A 17,692-nucleotide genomic window follows, 5' to 3' on the forward strand; every position below is an offset into this window, starting at 1 on the left:
CTACTGTGCTGGGTTGCTCAGATTTTAATTCGTGCCTGCAAGGTGTTGTTGCATATACGTATATGTGTTGTGTTGATATGTGAGCGTTGTTCTCGTATCTGTTTTCCTGTCTTCTGCTTGAGACGTCAAATCCAGCGTGGCTGCCTTGGGTGTGAATGCTGACATTGATCCCTGTGTTTGACTCAAAATCAGCCTGACAGGGCTACCCAGGAAGCCTGTTAGCCTTTGGTGCTGCTCAAGCTCCAGTGACTGACAGGCCTGTGGAGAGCTGCCTGATGTTGTCTTGGCCAGAATGTCCCTAGAATTGTTGCTCTTTGCCGCTGCAGACTACGAAATGACTAGCGCTGTGTGTGCTAATCCATTTCTCAAGCAATGGGCTCTCATCTTTCTTCGCCTCTGGCTTTTACTCAGGCTAAAACTGGAGATAACTCTTCTACCAAAGTTGAATTTGCAATTGTCTGCTGGGAAGATCATTAATTAGCCAAGGTATCACACTTCATCTCACACCAGATTTTTTTTTCTTTTCTCCCTCAACAAGTCATGCGAAAGGAGTTCCAAACATACGCTACAGTTCGAATTATGAATGAGTATTTAATTTTTTTATGCTTTACTCCACTGCTTAGAAAGACAGTCTATTCCTAAGAATGTGGCTGCAAAATTGTCCATCTAAATTCTTAACTGCATTTTTATTGTCTACATATTCGTGCACATTGGTGCACATTTTCTAGCTGAATGGAATCCTTCCTTGTTCTGGTTAAGCCTGAATCTAGAGGAGAAGCTGATGCACCATGGGCTGACATCCTTGAGTTGCTCTAGTGCACGTTTGCTCAGTCCTTCAAGAAGATGAAAGATACTTTCAGATCAGGACTGTGAGATGTACACATTGACGACATCTATAAGTGTTGGTGTCTGATACTGGTAATTGTACTGTAATCCAGTTATCAACTATTAAAAAGCCTTCATAAACTTTTGTCCAGGCCATTTAAGTAAGGTACAGTTACTATTAGTAATCTCTGGAAAACCTTTGAATCTAGGTTGGAGAAGCAAAAACTTTGCATTTAAATAGAATATTATAGAGAGATTTCCATTTCTCTTAGCAGGACAATTTTTATTGAATTCTTTATGTTTTGCTATTTTTTACACAAATTATATTGTGATTTAGGAAGAGTTTATGATACATTTTGGAAAGAAGATGCATAAATTACACATAAATTAACATTTCAACATTGTTGCTACGAAGATTAATCAGAAAACTTCAGATGATTTAAAACATTAACTTTCTGCTTTTCTGTTCTGTAGTTTTATAATCCACGATTAAATACAATTATTTGTATTTTGAGTTGTGTGCCAGGGAGATAAGAACAATACAGGTATACTTCCTTTTGCCTTATGTAGAAGCTTAGTTTGTGATAAACATTCATCTAGGTATACTTGGGTATCTGCATTGCTAATACTTATTGGAAGCGCTACTAGGAATGTGGATATGAACCCTACTTGTATGGTGTGCAAACATTAAGTGATGTTAACCATGCTGAATATGAGTAGCTGAAAGTAAAAGGCCAGAAGGAAGAATCCCAACACTGTTCAATGTATCAGAAAGTGCCTCTCTTCTGTTAGTCAGGTGAGATTAGAGAGTCAGTCTTCCCTTCTAAAATGCCAAATTGTGTGCTGGAAAGAAGGAGAGGAAAGGGAGAACTGGGAACTATTCCTTTGAGTAGACTTAAATCTAAACTTGGAAATCTAAAGTCGGAAATTTTTAAGGATATTCATCTGAAAAAAAAGATTGAAGGCCAGCATTAAAAAATGGATGTTTGTATAGCAAACATCAAAGCTATGCGAAGGAAGCTGTACTGACATTACAGCAGCTGAGACAGCAGCACTTAAGGAGAAAGAAAACTCTTTACTTTCCCATTTGTCAATTAGAAAAACTATTTCACCTGTACATTGTATACTTGGTTTAGATGGGCACTAATAGCATGGTTTTGAATTTTCTCCTCTGTTCCATGAAGTCCAGCTCTCTGACCTGATCCACCTGAAAGTTCTGGAAAATATCACATTAGTAACTGTACATCTGTGGATTTTAAAATTAAATCAGAATGGCACAATTTTGGCTTTTCTTTTTTTCGCTTGTAGGGATGCTGAGTAGTACTCAAATTTAATTTACCCTGGCCAGGTATCTATTTCAAAATGACTTAGTCTCCCTGTCTCAGAAAGTGAAGAGTTGTGAGAGAGGATTATGGTCTGCATTGTTAGCATAAACATAATTGTGGTTTTACTCTTCCAAAATAATACAAAAGGTCTGTGCCTTTAGGATGCAGATGTCTATGAGACATGCAAGTGCCTGGTGGATGTGAAATGTTATATGCCTTCCACTTCTGTTACCATCAGCATTCCCTAGGCTCTCGTCACTGTTTAAACCTCAGTTGTGAAAGCAACTTAAATCCATCTAGATTGTGAGCATAAAGAAAAATCTAAACACATCAAATGTTATGACATTGTTTTTTCCTCTTTAAATCTTATCACTATAATGGCTTCAAAATCTAGGTACTGCTTAGATTTTTGATGATGACTGATATCACTGTTTACTGACCAAAACTCTGTCTCCCTTGAAGACTGCAAGCCTTCTTTGAGGCATGAGTTGTCTTTTTTTTATTATTATTATTATAACGTGTATCCAGTTAGCAATAAATTTAGATCCTAGTCCCCGAGTGGAACTGACAGGAAAAGCAGCAAAACAAATCCATAATACATGATAAAGCTGTAATCAGATTGCTTATAAATTCAACGTGCATGTTAAATTGTGTAGCTGGAGAGTGAAGCTGAAATTAAACAATATTTCCTCAGTGTTGAGGTATGGTAATCAAAGTTGCAGTATTGTTACCAATGAACTTGGACTCGTGACTTTACTAATACCATTTTAATTTACCAGCATGATTACAGAAATAATTGCAACATGAAAGTAAACCAGACAATTAAAAAAACCCAAACAAGTCTGAATTCATATTGTCAATAGTATGCATGTATAAGGAAACGACTAGTTATGTTATTTCCCTGCAATGGTACATATTATTATTGATAGTAACTCTTTATTGTATAATTGCAAGAGAAGCATGCATCAAAATGGTGTTATTATTCTAGACATTATTTTTTGTTCTGAGCATACATTTCAACAGCAGTAATTTCAGTACTGTGATCATAGTCTGTCTTCATTCGGTATTTTATTTTCATTAACCTCTGGCTCTCTTTGCATGCCACAAAAATTCTGTCTCCTGCTTGGTCAAAATAGGACCACCATAGGCATCATTCTCACACATAATATTAAAAATCTTCGAGGAATCTGAGAGAAACTTTAAAAAGAAAATATCAGGGTGTCAGGGTGTGATTTTTCTGCTTTTATGATCATGATTCAAACTGACCAAGCTCTTTGTGTGCTAATTGTCACTGTCGGGCAGTTTTTACAAATCATGTTATTTATTAGTTTGCTAAGAAATTTATCCTGTCATTGTCATGAACATATTGAATGTGAAGTATGTCTGTTATTTCTTTCCTAAAACAAGGTTGGAAGGATGGAACTATTCCTAGTCCCATAAATCAGGCATAGCAGAAAAAGAAGTCTCTATAGTGTTGAGTTGTTCATAGGCGAAGATAATTTAGACTGGAAATTCTTCTTCTTAGGAGAAGTATGATTGATTTTGCTGTAATAGTTAGCATTCAGTATATGGGTCCTCTACTTGGAGAATCATTTCAAGGAACATTTGTGTTTTGAGAAGTCTGTCAATTCATGGGTCCAGTATTCATATCATCCACCATGGTTTTTCATCTTTATAAACAAAGTGGTCATAGTAGAAATAAAGACTCATGAGAAGAGCTATAGAAAGTTACTTAAGTTAAAGGAGTATGATGGCATTTTCATTTCCTTGATGAATAAATTTGATTTTGCTGGCATTTGGGCTGTGGCTGATTTAGAAGGATGATACTATATCTCACAAGCAATCTGTTGAACACATTTCAATATCTGAGTATTTCTAGGCTTCGGAAAAAAGGTCTTGTTGATTATGGTGCATTTATGGAATCAGTCAAATTACAGAGTTTGCCTAAATATGTGCAATCATGAAATGTAATTAAGATGCGGTTTTTCAGAAATGTAATTCTGAAATTCTGATGTATTGAAACATTTGACAAACCTTTGTTTGACCTCATGGAAAAAGGAGATAAACACCCCAAAACAGCTGAGTGCTAGATGATTTACCTATTTGGCTTTTTTTTCTTCAAAATAGGGTTCCTTTTTTTCTTTACATTGCTGTCCATACAATTTCAAATGTTTCTTTTTCTTGTAAAGTAAGAGGTACATCTTCATTCCGAATAGAGCTTTATGCAGACCAGATTTCCCTACTACATCAGAGCTGTCTTACTTGTCAAGCTCTGGTGCTTCATTTTGAGTTTATTTACTTAAATTTTTCCCTTTTTGTTTGAGGGCAGACTTGGCAAAGCAGAGATCCTGTGCCCTCGCTGAAGTCAAGCAACCTCTTCCCTTTCTGCAAATCTTTCTTGAATAGCCCAATCCACACTTCCAATCTGTAAGAGCTGCTTGCATAATTCACAATATTGAAGTAGGCAAACATGTCTACATATTCAGTTGTTGACCGCTTTCAGCATTGATTTATGTTAATGATATAAGTGTTATGGAGTTCTGTGATATTTTTTTAATATAGGACACTCATCATCCTGCCAAAACCCTCAGACTAGCAGAGAAACCTCAAAAGTCAGGTCCTGATGTACAAGAAGACACAGGTTTTTATAATGTGTCCTCCATCAGATTGGCCTAATACAATTCAACAGCTTGTGTAGTATTTGTTAGAATGCAGACTGGGGTAGTCAAAACACTATTAAATGGGTACACAGTGGTTTGAGCAATAGGTTCCAAAATATTTTAAGTCTTTTTTTCTGTGAGCATCTAAACCTGTACAGATGGAAGTCTGAAGCAGTTTAGTTGTGAGTCTGTCTGTAATTTTCACCTATTCCCCATTTTCCTTTCTAAATATTCTGCATAGGTTCTTCGGTTCTTCCAGTTTGTGTGAAAGATGCCCCAATTCCCTGAAAGCCTTCGATGGTAATGCTGATCAATCACATCAACTACAAAGGGCTGAGCTGGCCAACTGCAACAAGAGTTGCTGAACTTGCCAACAGTCAGTCATTAACTCGACATCATCTCAGCTTTTTATAGATTTGTTTCCCTTGCCCCTACCCCGCTGCCTTTCTAGCTTTATTCAATACAGAGTTTGAATCTTAAATTTTAACTTAACCCAAGGGGAAAAGGAGCTTAACACATAATGATTTTCATTGCTAATTTTATGAAAATTTCAAGGACAAGAGCTGAAAGATCAGACAAAACCACCAACTTAATTATATATATTCATTGGAAAGTACTGTAGTCTATTTGCACTGCCTCCAAAATGCTACGGTAAGATATCACTCTACAGACCTTTACACTGAGGTATTTGCATGTCAGTGACAGAACTATATATAATAGTTTTGTAGTTTGCACATGAAAATATCAGTTGAAATCTGTAGTTCCAATTTTAACTGATTTGAAGGCTTTCTATAGTTCTGAGTCTCTGTTCATACAGGTTGAACAAGTTACTACTCGACTATGTTTTCCAATGTTATGATTTTGTTATTAACCAGATATTACAGCATTTGGCATTTGATTTGAATGACATTTTTCTCCTTCAGTGTTAATTAGATGTGAGCTCTGAGACCTAAAAAAAAAAAAAAAAGAGTGTAATACTTTGATAAATCTCCTCTAAAATGCCTTTTATGTGATTTATTAGCTACATAGAGATTTCAGCCAGAAATATGAAATAGTTGCAACTTGTAAAGTACTGGAGTTTTAGGTCTGTGAATACTTTTTCTTCTTGAGCCACCTGTGTTTAGAACTTGAAAATTAAATTATCTATCAGTTATGTGAGAATTTATATTAATTATTTATTTCAATTATAGTCACATAAGATGAACAGAAAACACCCTGCTGGGCTTCCTTTGAGGAAAAAAAAAAACTTGTTTGTCACTTTCTTAGCATTAGAGATATATTGGGATAAACTAGAGACACCACTCTGGATCAAAGCTGGTCTGTCCAGGCCCACCACAGCTCTCTGTCCATCTATGAGGAAAAGGTTTTAAGATGTAGGAACCTACAGTAAATTTCTCTGTTCCCTGAAAACACATCCAGAATTTATCTCACCTTTTAGCTTCAGTATTTCCACCCTTCCAGTACAAGACAGCTAAGTAGTCTAGTGGTAAAACTGGTTGATGCTTTCGCGAATAATGGTGAAAAAAATCCAAAGACTAGTTTTAAACTGAAAATGTTATCAGTTGATGCTTTTAATTGTTTCTGCTAGTAAATGCAGAAGGATCTAATGCATTCTGAATACAATTGGGTGATTATAAAGCTTCCTTATGTTAGTATAGCTTGTACCTGTAAAATAATATTTATCAGTATAATGATGCAGTAACAATATGGTTTAGAATATTTTCTATATTTCAAGAGAAAAATAATTAATTAAATGGTTGAAGCAGGATGAAAGTTGAGCACTGACAACATCAAAGATTTCTTAGTGGGGAATGATCTGTGCTAAATTTTGCAGATATCATGACATAATTATACTGTAAAAGAAAATTATGGAGAAAAATGTGTAGATTTTCCAAGCCAGTGGAAATACCCGAATGTGCTTATCTCCTTCTTCTCTCTAGCACTATATTACTATTATTTTAAAAAGCCATTTATGTTATAACACCTTAAAGCTTAGAAACTACATTCCATTTCTATTTAGGGTGTGGAAGAACAAAGTACATTTGCTTTCCTTTACAGACAAGGCTTACCCTGAGGTGAATAGGATTTAAGACCACCCCCTAACATTCACATATTCTATTTACTGATTTAGGTGATTGCCTCAACAAGTTGATCGATCACCATAAAAAGAGTAGGTTGCAATGGGAGCACAAAATTGTGGGTAAATACACTTTTTGCATCTCTGAAAGTGGATTTTCAGCCCCCGGGGCAGCCAAAGAAGATGCTTGAGGAGAAGGAAGTACGGTCCTGCAGACATGTAGCTTTTGCAGCTGCAGCCTGGGACCCTTTTGTGGGTGTTTAATGCTCCCCGTGCCTTGCAGAAGGTGCTGAGGCATCTTGGTGCCAGACTCGGCTGCAATGGGAGGGCAATTGTTGCTTCCACAGATCCAGCTTCAGGCATTGTGTATTGCAGGCGGGAAGGACCTATCTGTGATTGTATCTGAGAAACTGGCAGTGTCTGTCAGCTTTCTGATGCCCTTATCCCCATAGCAGCACGGTGAATGCCTCTGAGCTGAAGCAGGGAGGGCAGCTTTGAATAGATTTTGATAAGGACTGTGGAGAAATAAGTTAATCTGCTGAGCTGTCCCTCTGCATCTCGCAGCTGATTGCCTGATAAAGCAGGGATCGCAGTGGCAATTTATTGAAGATAAATGTTCTAAGGCTTTTAAGAAATGCAAGGAAGCAGGTTTCAAAAGGCCACCAATTAAAACAACAGAAGCCTGATTACTAGGGTTCTGAGAAAAGTTATAGCTCAACATCGCTTGTTTTGTGTCTCTGTCAAATTTTTATTTCTCTGGGTGGCAAAACACCTTCAGCTCACAGTAATTTCAATGTGATTGAGAATTTTAAATAGCTTAGGAAATAAGTTTATTGGTTTTGGGAGTATTTGATGTAAAAATGGAATAACACAGAGCCTAAAGCATATTAGACACTGTTCCTCTATGGTAACTCTAGTCTATCAAGAACAATATCTGGCAGAGTCTTCTATATCCATGATTCCTATACCCGTGCCTGCTATGATGCAGAAAAGTCTTACTTCTACTTTAAACTTTGATAAATAATTCTCTATTTTTCTGTCACTCCTGTTCTAGACATGCAATGTTTAGTAAGGACCTTGGAAGTGGTACCTGTCTTTAGTCAGAAATTTCTGCCAAACAGAAGCAATAGAGATATTTCTACAAATAATTTATTTACCTGTCTGTCCTTTCTCTCCGTTTTCTTTTACTTTGCCACTTCTCTTGAGAGTTCATTTGGAACCTCATAGTTCTATTTTTTGAACAAGATCCCCTTCTTCCTGGCACACAAAGAGCACAGAGCACCTCTTTACATCTCATTTTAGACCCAAAGACAGTATGAAAAGCATATCTGATTTTTAGTGCAAAATTTGCAAAAATACTCTCCCCTCTCTTGATGGTGTTAACTGAAATAAATTAACAAAAATACTTTGATTGGCTTCTGGGTTGGGCAAACTGGAGACTACTGAAGAATTTATGGGTTTGTCTTGGTGATAGTTTTACTAGCATGAAAAAGTCGTGAATAAGCATGAATAAAGTCAAAACAGAATATGTAAAACACACCACCCAACTACTCACTTTTTGCAGGAGACATAGTGTGTCTGCAGACTTCACATGCCATTTGCATTTATCACTTATACAACAGAACAGCTTTATTTTTCCACTGGAACCAATGTTTGTGGGAATTTCATGCCTCTCATAATGCTTATTTCACTGCTTTTCACCATGACTTCCAAGCTCTTTCTACATAAAGTTAGTAGCAAAAGCTAAGTTCGTACAGTGTTTATCTGCCTCTAGTATTTTTCTTTTGTTAGGTGATTAACTATTTTTTTTCTTTGGTTTATTTTAATTTGAAAAGTGACACCTATGGATAGGCAAGCATCAAAGTTGTGAAACTTGCAGGGAAAACTTTTCCTAGACATAAAATAAGCAGGAAAATAAAATATTTGGGATGCTTAGAGGAGTCCACAAAACTTAGTCCAAATTCTGGAGTTTTGTAGAAGTACAATATGCCATCTATTCTTTTAAAATCTTACACTATTGTAGAAGCTTTATCAGAGGTATAACTGGCTGTGCTATAGTGTGGTTAAAAATATTTATTACAAGGTTACTATTCTTAGGTTTTCAGTTATGATTAGTAAACTAAAGTTCTAGTCACTTATCTTGTGTGTTTTGGGTTTTTTTCTGTCAAACAGGTGTGTTCTATGAAGTTCTTCAGAGCTTCCCTAGAGTGGAGGAAAATGTGCGAGTGGATTCGTATGTAAGCAGCCACAGGTGGAGAAGACACTCAGAGTCTCTCAAATCAGTTGACACCAACAGAGCCAGCACGGGGCAGGATTCCTCTGAGCCAGGGGGGTTCACAGACCTGCTGCTGGAAGAGGGACATGACAACACCACCCAGATTGAGGTAGAAATTAATTCCATCTTTTTTTTTGATTCAATTTGTTATCTTTGGTTGGAGTTATGTAAAAAATGAAGACATGTACTTAAGTGTACTGAAACATTGATAGGAGAAGAAAACCTTATGGTCTTTGTATTGGTGACCCTGTCAGCACATGGAAACCAGCATTTTCTCATGTCCTGACTCTGAAGCCTGTCCTTTCTGACTTTTGAAGATAGTCTCTTGAGTATGTTTGTTTCTTTGCTGGGAAACAGTTTGAGGAAGTACCACGTTGTAGCAGTTCTTGATGAAGAACTGTAAAAGATAGTATTAAAATCAAATAAAATTTAATTCTCTCTTAGAAGTTGGCATAAACACTTGAGATTTTACCTGTTCTTTATTGAGAGTGATATCCAGACAGGAAGGGTAAAAGGCTCTTAAGAAACTGAAAAAATAATCCAGCTTGGTCGTTGAAAGAATTTGCCCATGCTATTTCAGTGTTGATCTTCAAAAAAAGAATAATATGGATCAAATCCATGTATATGAAATCTTTGGACATTCTCTCTCTATTTTATATTTTTATGGAACTTCTGATTGCTTGTTTAACTGCCAGATTGCCCTCATATGGATATAAAATTCAAGTGAGCATTAGATTTGTCTTTGAAGCTGCTCTCGGTTTCAGGTAGCGTAAGGACAGCAGAAGCTGACTATGATGTCATGTTGTAATTGACTGGTGCAGAATGTCTTCACCTATGATGATTTGTAGGAATTCTGCTATTTTATCTTTGTAGTTCTACATAAGCACACTGGCTGGATTTATTTTTGTCTTTATATATAGGTAGTAAGTGTCAATACTAGAATTTTTGTATTTGTACTTTTTTTATAAGTATTAGGTTTAGGTTCTTATTAATAAAATCTACATCCAGTTTTTCAAGAAAATAAGGTTTGGAATAAGCTATGATTAACATTTTCAGTCTTTATATTGGGCTTCCAAAGAAACCATGCTGTTTATTTTTCGGTTCTGAGGAACTCATTCAGGTTTTGGGTTGTTATCTTACACGATAACAAAAGCAAAGCAATATAAAACCCAGCTGTAGAGTCAATGGTGTCTCTACAGCATGACTCAAAAAATAATATTACCTTCTGAGATGTGTGTTTTATGTTTGTTTTTATTTAAGCTTCCTAGTTTGCACAGTATTAATTACGATTCTTCTTGCATAAACATGGAAGTTGCTAGTTTGTAAATTTTTTAATAGGCTATTGATTTTTATGATTTGTTTTTTACCCTATATAATTTCTATCTGGCCATACTTGTAGCAATTCACTCAGGCATGACACAGATTAATCCTTCTAGTTATTTTAGCAGGTGAAGTAAAAGATGTCTTAAATGCTGTTAACTGTTTGTTCGATGGCGTACGAGTAGATCCCCGTGCAGTGCCTCCATTCAGTTGAGTCCCAAACTCTTACGAAGCAAGATCGGGCAGAACTCCCCATCTAGCACTGATATATAGCAACGTCCAGGAAAAGGAAATATTAATGTTTGCAAATGGACACATATAGAATGGTATTTTTCCAGGGCTATCTTTCCTGCCAGACTAATGGCATTTTAATGTCTTAACCTCAAAAATACATCACCCTTACTGAGTTTATTGAATTGAGGTTTTGTGTTCTGTCACAACCTTCACTTTTTCTAGTCTTCCCAGCATAGTAAGATAACTGAGTTGTGGTTTCACGCGTTATCGGATTGTGTTGTAAATCCCTACTGCAACACACAGACATTTTACAAAAAACTTGATGCCCAACATTGTGGAGGAGGTAAAGAATACAACAGATGTTCACAGCGGAAGAATCCATATTTCACAGTCTTCTGCAGTTTGGGAGCTTATCGGTACTGCTGGGGGGCGTATTGATTTTTGAAACCATTCTTCTGTGTGTGTTGCAGTTCTTGCTGAAGAAAATCCAGAGAATGAATACTACCTGCCACTCTTACTTAATGAGGCTACAGAGTTACAGCATCCTTCCATCACACACAGTGTGTGCCATTTTTATGAACAATTTGTCTTTCTAGAGTGTCTGTTTCTTAAATCTCCATGATTTCATAATCCTATAATTTCAAGTGTATGTTATTGTTCTGGGGACTTTCAGAAACGCCCTTTATTTAGAATAAATAGAGCTTAGGAAATGCAATGTATAGGGTTAAATTTGTTGCTGCGAACACCGCAAGTCCTTGAAAAAGCAATAAGCACTAAAACAGGTCTTAATGAATATATCATTTGACCTGTCTTTTTTTCAAGCAAAGAGAAAAATAGGATAAAAGTGCTACCTTAGTTCACATACTGTCATAAAAGAAATATATGTTCTATAATAAATGCCTGTTATTAACTAAATTACTTTGTATATATTAATATTGCTAAAATAAATTCATATTCATGGTCATGGTATGACCGACCCTTCTGTTGATCCCTGAAGCACAGTAGCCATGAAGACAACGGAGCTGGGTAGCACCTGTTGCTCTTTCGCATTTACTGGAGAAGGAACTGACCCCCGGAACACATCTAGTATGGATATTGGGTCCCCAATATGTGCCACTAAGTCATCCATAAATGCATTCCTGTTTTGTCGCAGTGGTTGCTAATATAGGCATGGCCACTGAGCGCTGGAAAAGGCTAGAGAATGCATTAATATATGATTGTGCATAACACAAATGTTGCATGATAATTTTTCCACAGTTGGAAATGTTAATAATTTTTAAGTGATATCCTGTAATTATGGTTATGTAAAGATCTCTACAGAGGTGATTCTCCTTTTTTATTTACAATATTTATCTCTTTATCCCAGATCACTTGTAAAGCAGCTTCAGCTGCAGGCTTTTTAGAAGATTTTTACAAATTGCTTGGTCCTTTGCTTCACCATTCTCTGTCCCAGATCCTTGTGACTGCTTAACCCCCAGTGAACACTACAACACTGAAAAGTGAGATACAGAGAAATTTAAATGGAGCGGTCTCTAATACATATTTCATTGGCATTAGCAGAAGGTTGAAAACCTTGTGAAATAACTTTGGGATATGTGAACTACTTTTGAATTTGTTGCCACTGTATAGATATATTAGGTTAAAACAAGTGTCTGTCTCAAAACTTCCAAAATCGAAAAGAAATCCAACAATAAAATAATAGATTAAATCATAGTCAGGCTTCAGCTGAGTGCAGCCATGATAACAGTGAAGTTTTATTACTTTGCACAATGAAAGAAGTGAGGAAGACATAGTTTTTCATATAAAGTTCTTAGAACAGAATAGATGTTTGCCAGTGTATGACTGAAAAGAATTTTCTGTTCCAAGCAAGAAAGAGCATGCTGACCATGCTATGTGAAATCAAACTTGACTGTATATTACTTCTCCACTTCTCCCAACATAATATTTGTGAACATAGAAAATCGTGGCTATTTTGGTGCAAAACAGTTTTGGATTTATTTTTTAGGACTGGTTTACTCCTGTGGATGTCATTGGTATTTCCTGCTGTGCATTGCTTTTAACCAACATAGAACTGTTGCTATCTGAAGACGCTTTTCTTTCTTTCTCCCTCCTTTCTTTAGTTTCTCTAGATGTTGTTTGAAATGTCAGTTTTAGCAGTTTAGACCTGTAGTGTAGTTTAGACCTGGAATGTGTTTTGCCCTTATCTTTTGCAAGATTATTGCCAGATTTCTTACTGGCAATAATCTTTTGCTGAATTTTGCATTTTCTCTCAGAGTTTCTGACCAGAGGAACTCTTCTCCCTTATCCACCCCAGTCACTCATGAAGGTGAAGAGATCTGATTCTAACTGGCAAAAACAACAGAAGGGATTGAGTTTTACAGCCCTTGGGATTTGAGAGTAATTACTCTCAGCTACTGAGAGCAGTGTCAGCGTGGCCACTGCTGTGTTCTTACTGCAAGTTTGAGCAAGGAAAAAAAATAATGGTTAAGATTAAATTTCACTCAGCTGGACAAATGATAAGGTAGTCCTGCAATTTCTGCTCTAATGCACTGTATGAGAAGTAGAAAAACCTGTCCATGCATAACTGAAGCCTTAAAACTAAACAATATCATAGTTGCATAGTGAGCTGTCAGTTTAGCCAAGCCTGCCTCTGTTTTATTCCTGTTTTTTCTTTTTTTTTTGTTCCTACTGCTTTAGTGCCAGTTGCATCTGAAAGACTTAGAAATAAAACACAGCATTACAAAGAGCAAACTGTTCTGAAACCATAGTCCCTCCAAGTTACTAAGAATATTCTGCATTTAAGAAAAAATCCTTATTATCACATACTTTTAATGAGTTTTTCTGTTCTCCTTCCTCATCCCTAGCTATGAGAGAGAGATGTTTTACTTCTAAAGTCTGTTTTCTGACTTGCCATCCTTGCAGCCTTTAATTATCTATGTAGAGTTGTAGGCTTGTTTATGTTTTGAGTTTATATTTCAACTATCTTGCTTAAATAGTGTTTGTGGCTTCCTCTGCCTTCAGTGATCTCCAGCAATGTAAGAGTAATTCCATGGACAAAATTTTCACATTCTCATTCAGTGTAACAAAATCAAGAATGCTAAGCATCAGGACAGAATTCTTTTTTAATTCAGTCACATTTTAATGCGGATTATAAAGTATCAAATAATACATATTCAGTACAAAGGTTTAACGAGATTTTAGGCTTTTAATTTTTATTTGAATTAAAACATTTGACAGATAAGTGGGTAGGAATTAAGCTTAGCAGAACACAGATTTGTCACTGAAGTTGGCTGATTCTGTAGAGAGCGAGAGAGTGGAAAAAGGCCATGTGTGGGAAAAAAAAAAAACAAAAACAGAAACCCCAAAGAGATAATAAGTTTTATCATTGATACCTGCTTTCTAACGTTGCTTCATTTTGCAGAGAGATCATAGACTATATTATTGAGCTCAGATAATATTGAGTCCTTGCCTAAAATGAGTGAAACTGCAAGCTTTGGTTTAAGATAATTTTAAGTTCTAAGTGAAGAAATCCATTTTAACTGGTTTAGTGACATGGCTGCAGCTAACCCAGTCTACTTTTGAAACCTTTATCATAACAAGAGTTGCATTCATTCTTATTTTTAATTTGAGGGGAGTATTGTTGTTTCTTGTTTACAGTTAATAATTACTACACGATGTGATTTGTGGCCTATGTAAAGGATTCACTCAAGGTAGGGAGGGAAAATTTGGCCTATTCCTGTAGACTTGCAAATGTTTTTCTTAGTCTTTTGATTAAGTTTTGGTTCACTAGTATAGATGAAGCTTAGTGGTGTTTGCAGGGCCAAAACTAACATAACTACAATAAGGGGGTTTATAGCTGAAGACAGTATTGCATCAGGTTCTCTGCCATTTCATGTTCGGTTGTATTTAAAACACAGTAGTCTTCCTGATTTTAAGTCAGTGTAGTTTACGTCCAGAAGTCTCTGAATGTGTGCCGTTCATGGCTCTTGATGGTTCCATGATGTTCTAGAGGGTTAAACAAGTGTCCCTATGATTTTTCTCTAAGTCATTAAACTGTTAAACTCTAGACCTCATTGACACAATGTTGCTGATGCCAGAAGTTACAAAATCAGACAAATTCATGGAATAGAAATTTGTCAAGGATTATTAAACACAAAGGGAGTTACTGAAGAACAAATTACTGGAACGTAGGAAAAATGGGAAATTGCTGCTGTTTGCCTTGGGTCTTTTACTCTTTCTGGGCATTGTTCCCAGTCAGTTCTGGGGACCAGACTATAAGGATGTTTGCCCTAGGAGAGTACAGCTGTTCTTGTGTTGTTATTGTTATCCATTCAATTAAGTTAAATTTCTTATTATTATTTTCGTAGTTAGAAGTTTGAAAGTTACAAAAGACATTTAGATATACTTGAGAAACAGTCTTAGGATATGCTGAAGTTGCACTGAAACCATCATGGATATATCGTCTGCTTTTCTATGTAGCAGAATATTTAGATGTAATTCTGTTGTTAAAGGGCTAAACTTTGCTGTTAAATGATATAGCAATTGCACACTAAGATGTATAGGATTTTCTTGCAGTGTTTCTAAACAACTTTTATTCCTTTCAAAAAAAAGGTTGTGATTGCTATTTTAAAATGTTTTTATTCACACTTCCCAGTAGTTTATTTTAGAATATTAGCTTGTTACTTTGGAGGTTATGGAGATAGAAAATGTAATTTGCTTTCTGAAAAATCAAGTTTCCTTTTTCAAACTTAATCAAAGGAAAGAAATATTCCTTACTTCTTCATGTGATTTTAGGGAATATATTTGAACTGTCTTAAAAAAACAAGCTGCTTCATATGACATCCTAGGTCAAATTAAAATTTCTGTCAGTTATTGCTATATCCAGTATCGAACTGATTATTTTTAATAGCTATAAGGAAGAGCCAGAAAGAGACTTGATTTGGAAGCAACACAGGTTCTGCTCGTACTATATCACACCAAAGAGTATGTCAACTAGAAATAGTAAGCAACTAGAATTAGAATCTGGGACAATCATTAATGTAGTCATTTTTTTCCCCTTGTCCATTTGAGTTTTCCACCAGTGATGTCACACTTCCCAGCTGGCCAGCAGACTAATATATCATTGTCTTGTTTTCTTTCAGGCTTTCAGTTGCAAAATGATAAACTAGATGAAAGGTATATATATCTTTTTTTGTATTGAATTTATTATTTATTTACTTAAATGAAGGCAATCTTGACACTTGCACTGAGTCTTTCTACAGTCTTCAGCTGGACTGAATACATTACCAGCTCTGCAAGAAGTGTTGTAACAATAAGCTTGTCAACATTTCTATTATTCTCAATCTAAACTCAAACATTGATGGTTCTGCTAATAACACAGATGTAGCTGAAAAGATAAAGGCAAAACTGGAGGTGAGATTCATTCTCTATATCTTTAAACTTGTGGGATGAGGCCAGAGGGAGAAAAAAACCAAGTTTTCCCTCTTCTAAAAAAGGGAATTCACTGTTCTTCATGGTAATCCTGAGTTCATTTCCACATGCTTAGCTATGTTGGCACACAAGGAATTTAATTTAACATGCTGATGATAATGAATTTTTATAGCAAGGAAGGAGACTGGGGATTCAGAATTTAATGGAATCTGCCTTTGAATTTTCTTGATAATAATATTTTACATTTCCATATTCTCCTTCATCTCCAAGTTCCTAAAGCACATTACAATTATTACAGAATCAGTGAAATCTTGACTGAAAAGAGCTATGAGTGGTATCAACAACAGACCTGGTACGTACTTTCAGAATTAGTTATTTCAGTCATACATGCCTCAGCCCTTGCTTGCAGAAGTTGGCTGAGAATAGATTCAGCTGGTAAAAACTGAATATTAATGTGGCCATGAAGACTGTGAAGGACTCTCCTTTCTAGATACTTTCTTTCTGACCCTCTTCACCATGTTGACCTTGGAGTGCCCTCGCGAGGGAGACTTATATTGATTGGATCATGCAAAAAGCAGAGGACGATATTCATTTCAACCCACGCAAAGCAAACAGCCCTAACTAATTTAACAGCACATGACAATTTGTACATAGATGGTTTGAGCAGGGAGTGAGAGTGAATACATTACTGAGTTGTTAGTGCAGAGGAATTTGGGTATGTAAGTAAAAAGTTGTTACGCTAAGCCACATAATTCCGGTTTGGATAACACCATTCCTTAGGGATAGATTTTCAAAGCTGTAGGAATCCTGCTGACACTGATGGATTACTCCGTGCCACTCTGAAAAGCTTTCATTTTTTTGTAATACGGGAGAGTCAATTATCTGTTATTAAAACAGTAACAACTTGGCATGTAAGCAGATGGGTACATAGTTTCAGCTTTGGTCAGACACTTTCTTTGTCGGTCTGTAAATTTAGTAATTATTACTTGAAAGCTTTTAGCATCTATCAGGAAGTCAATGGCCTGTCTTCATTGTGATTGCATGAGTTATACAGACTTTTCAAAGAGAATAGTAAATGGGGCCAAAGCTCAAAATTCATACCAAGAGGAGGACCAGAGTTAAGGAAGTTCCATTTGTAAAATATGCATTTGTCCTTCCAAAATTGCAAGCTAAACGCTACCAACTGCTGAGGAAAATGCAAATGTAACACTTTTAATAGCTGTAATATTTCATACACAGAACAGAAATGAATAAGTAATGAAAATAACAGATTTTTTTTTTTATTCTGTAACACTGGTATGCATTCATGTGCAGCATGTCTAGCTTTTCACAGACTATCAGTAAGAAACAGTATATTTATTTCTAGAACACAAAATTGGTAATGAAGATTTTGGAGAGTTTGCATCAAATTGCAGTGTGAATAACAGAGGGAAAAAACAAAAAGAATATCAAATTTTCACATATTCACCAGAATTTTTAGTGGCACAACATTTAACAGAAGTAGAGAGATGTGCCAGAGTTACTGAAAGTTCATTTCATGCATTAT

The 17,692-nt window shown here is 36.0% G+C and overlaps 1 protein-coding gene across 1 annotated transcript in view; it reads left to right on the forward strand.

Annotated features, from left to right (window-relative positions):
• PLXDC2 (plexin domain containing 2) overlaps positions 1-17,692 on the forward strand; it is a 262,550-nt gene that overhangs the window by 112,370 nt on the left and 132,488 nt on the right. The window contains exon 2 of the mRNA XM_054058522.1: positions 9,060-9,271. Within this exon, the coding sequence (XP_053914497.1) occupies positions 9,060-9,271 (212 nt within the window). The remainder of the gene's footprint in view (positions 1-9,059; positions 9,272-17,692) is intronic.

The sequence above is a fragment of the Cuculus canorus genome, chromosome 2 (assembly GCF_017976375.1).
Source record: "Cuculus canorus isolate bCucCan1 chromosome 2, bCucCan1.pri, whole genome shotgun sequence".
Classification (NCBI taxonomy): domain Eukaryota; kingdom Metazoa; phylum Chordata; class Aves; order Cuculiformes; family Cuculidae; genus Cuculus; species Cuculus canorus.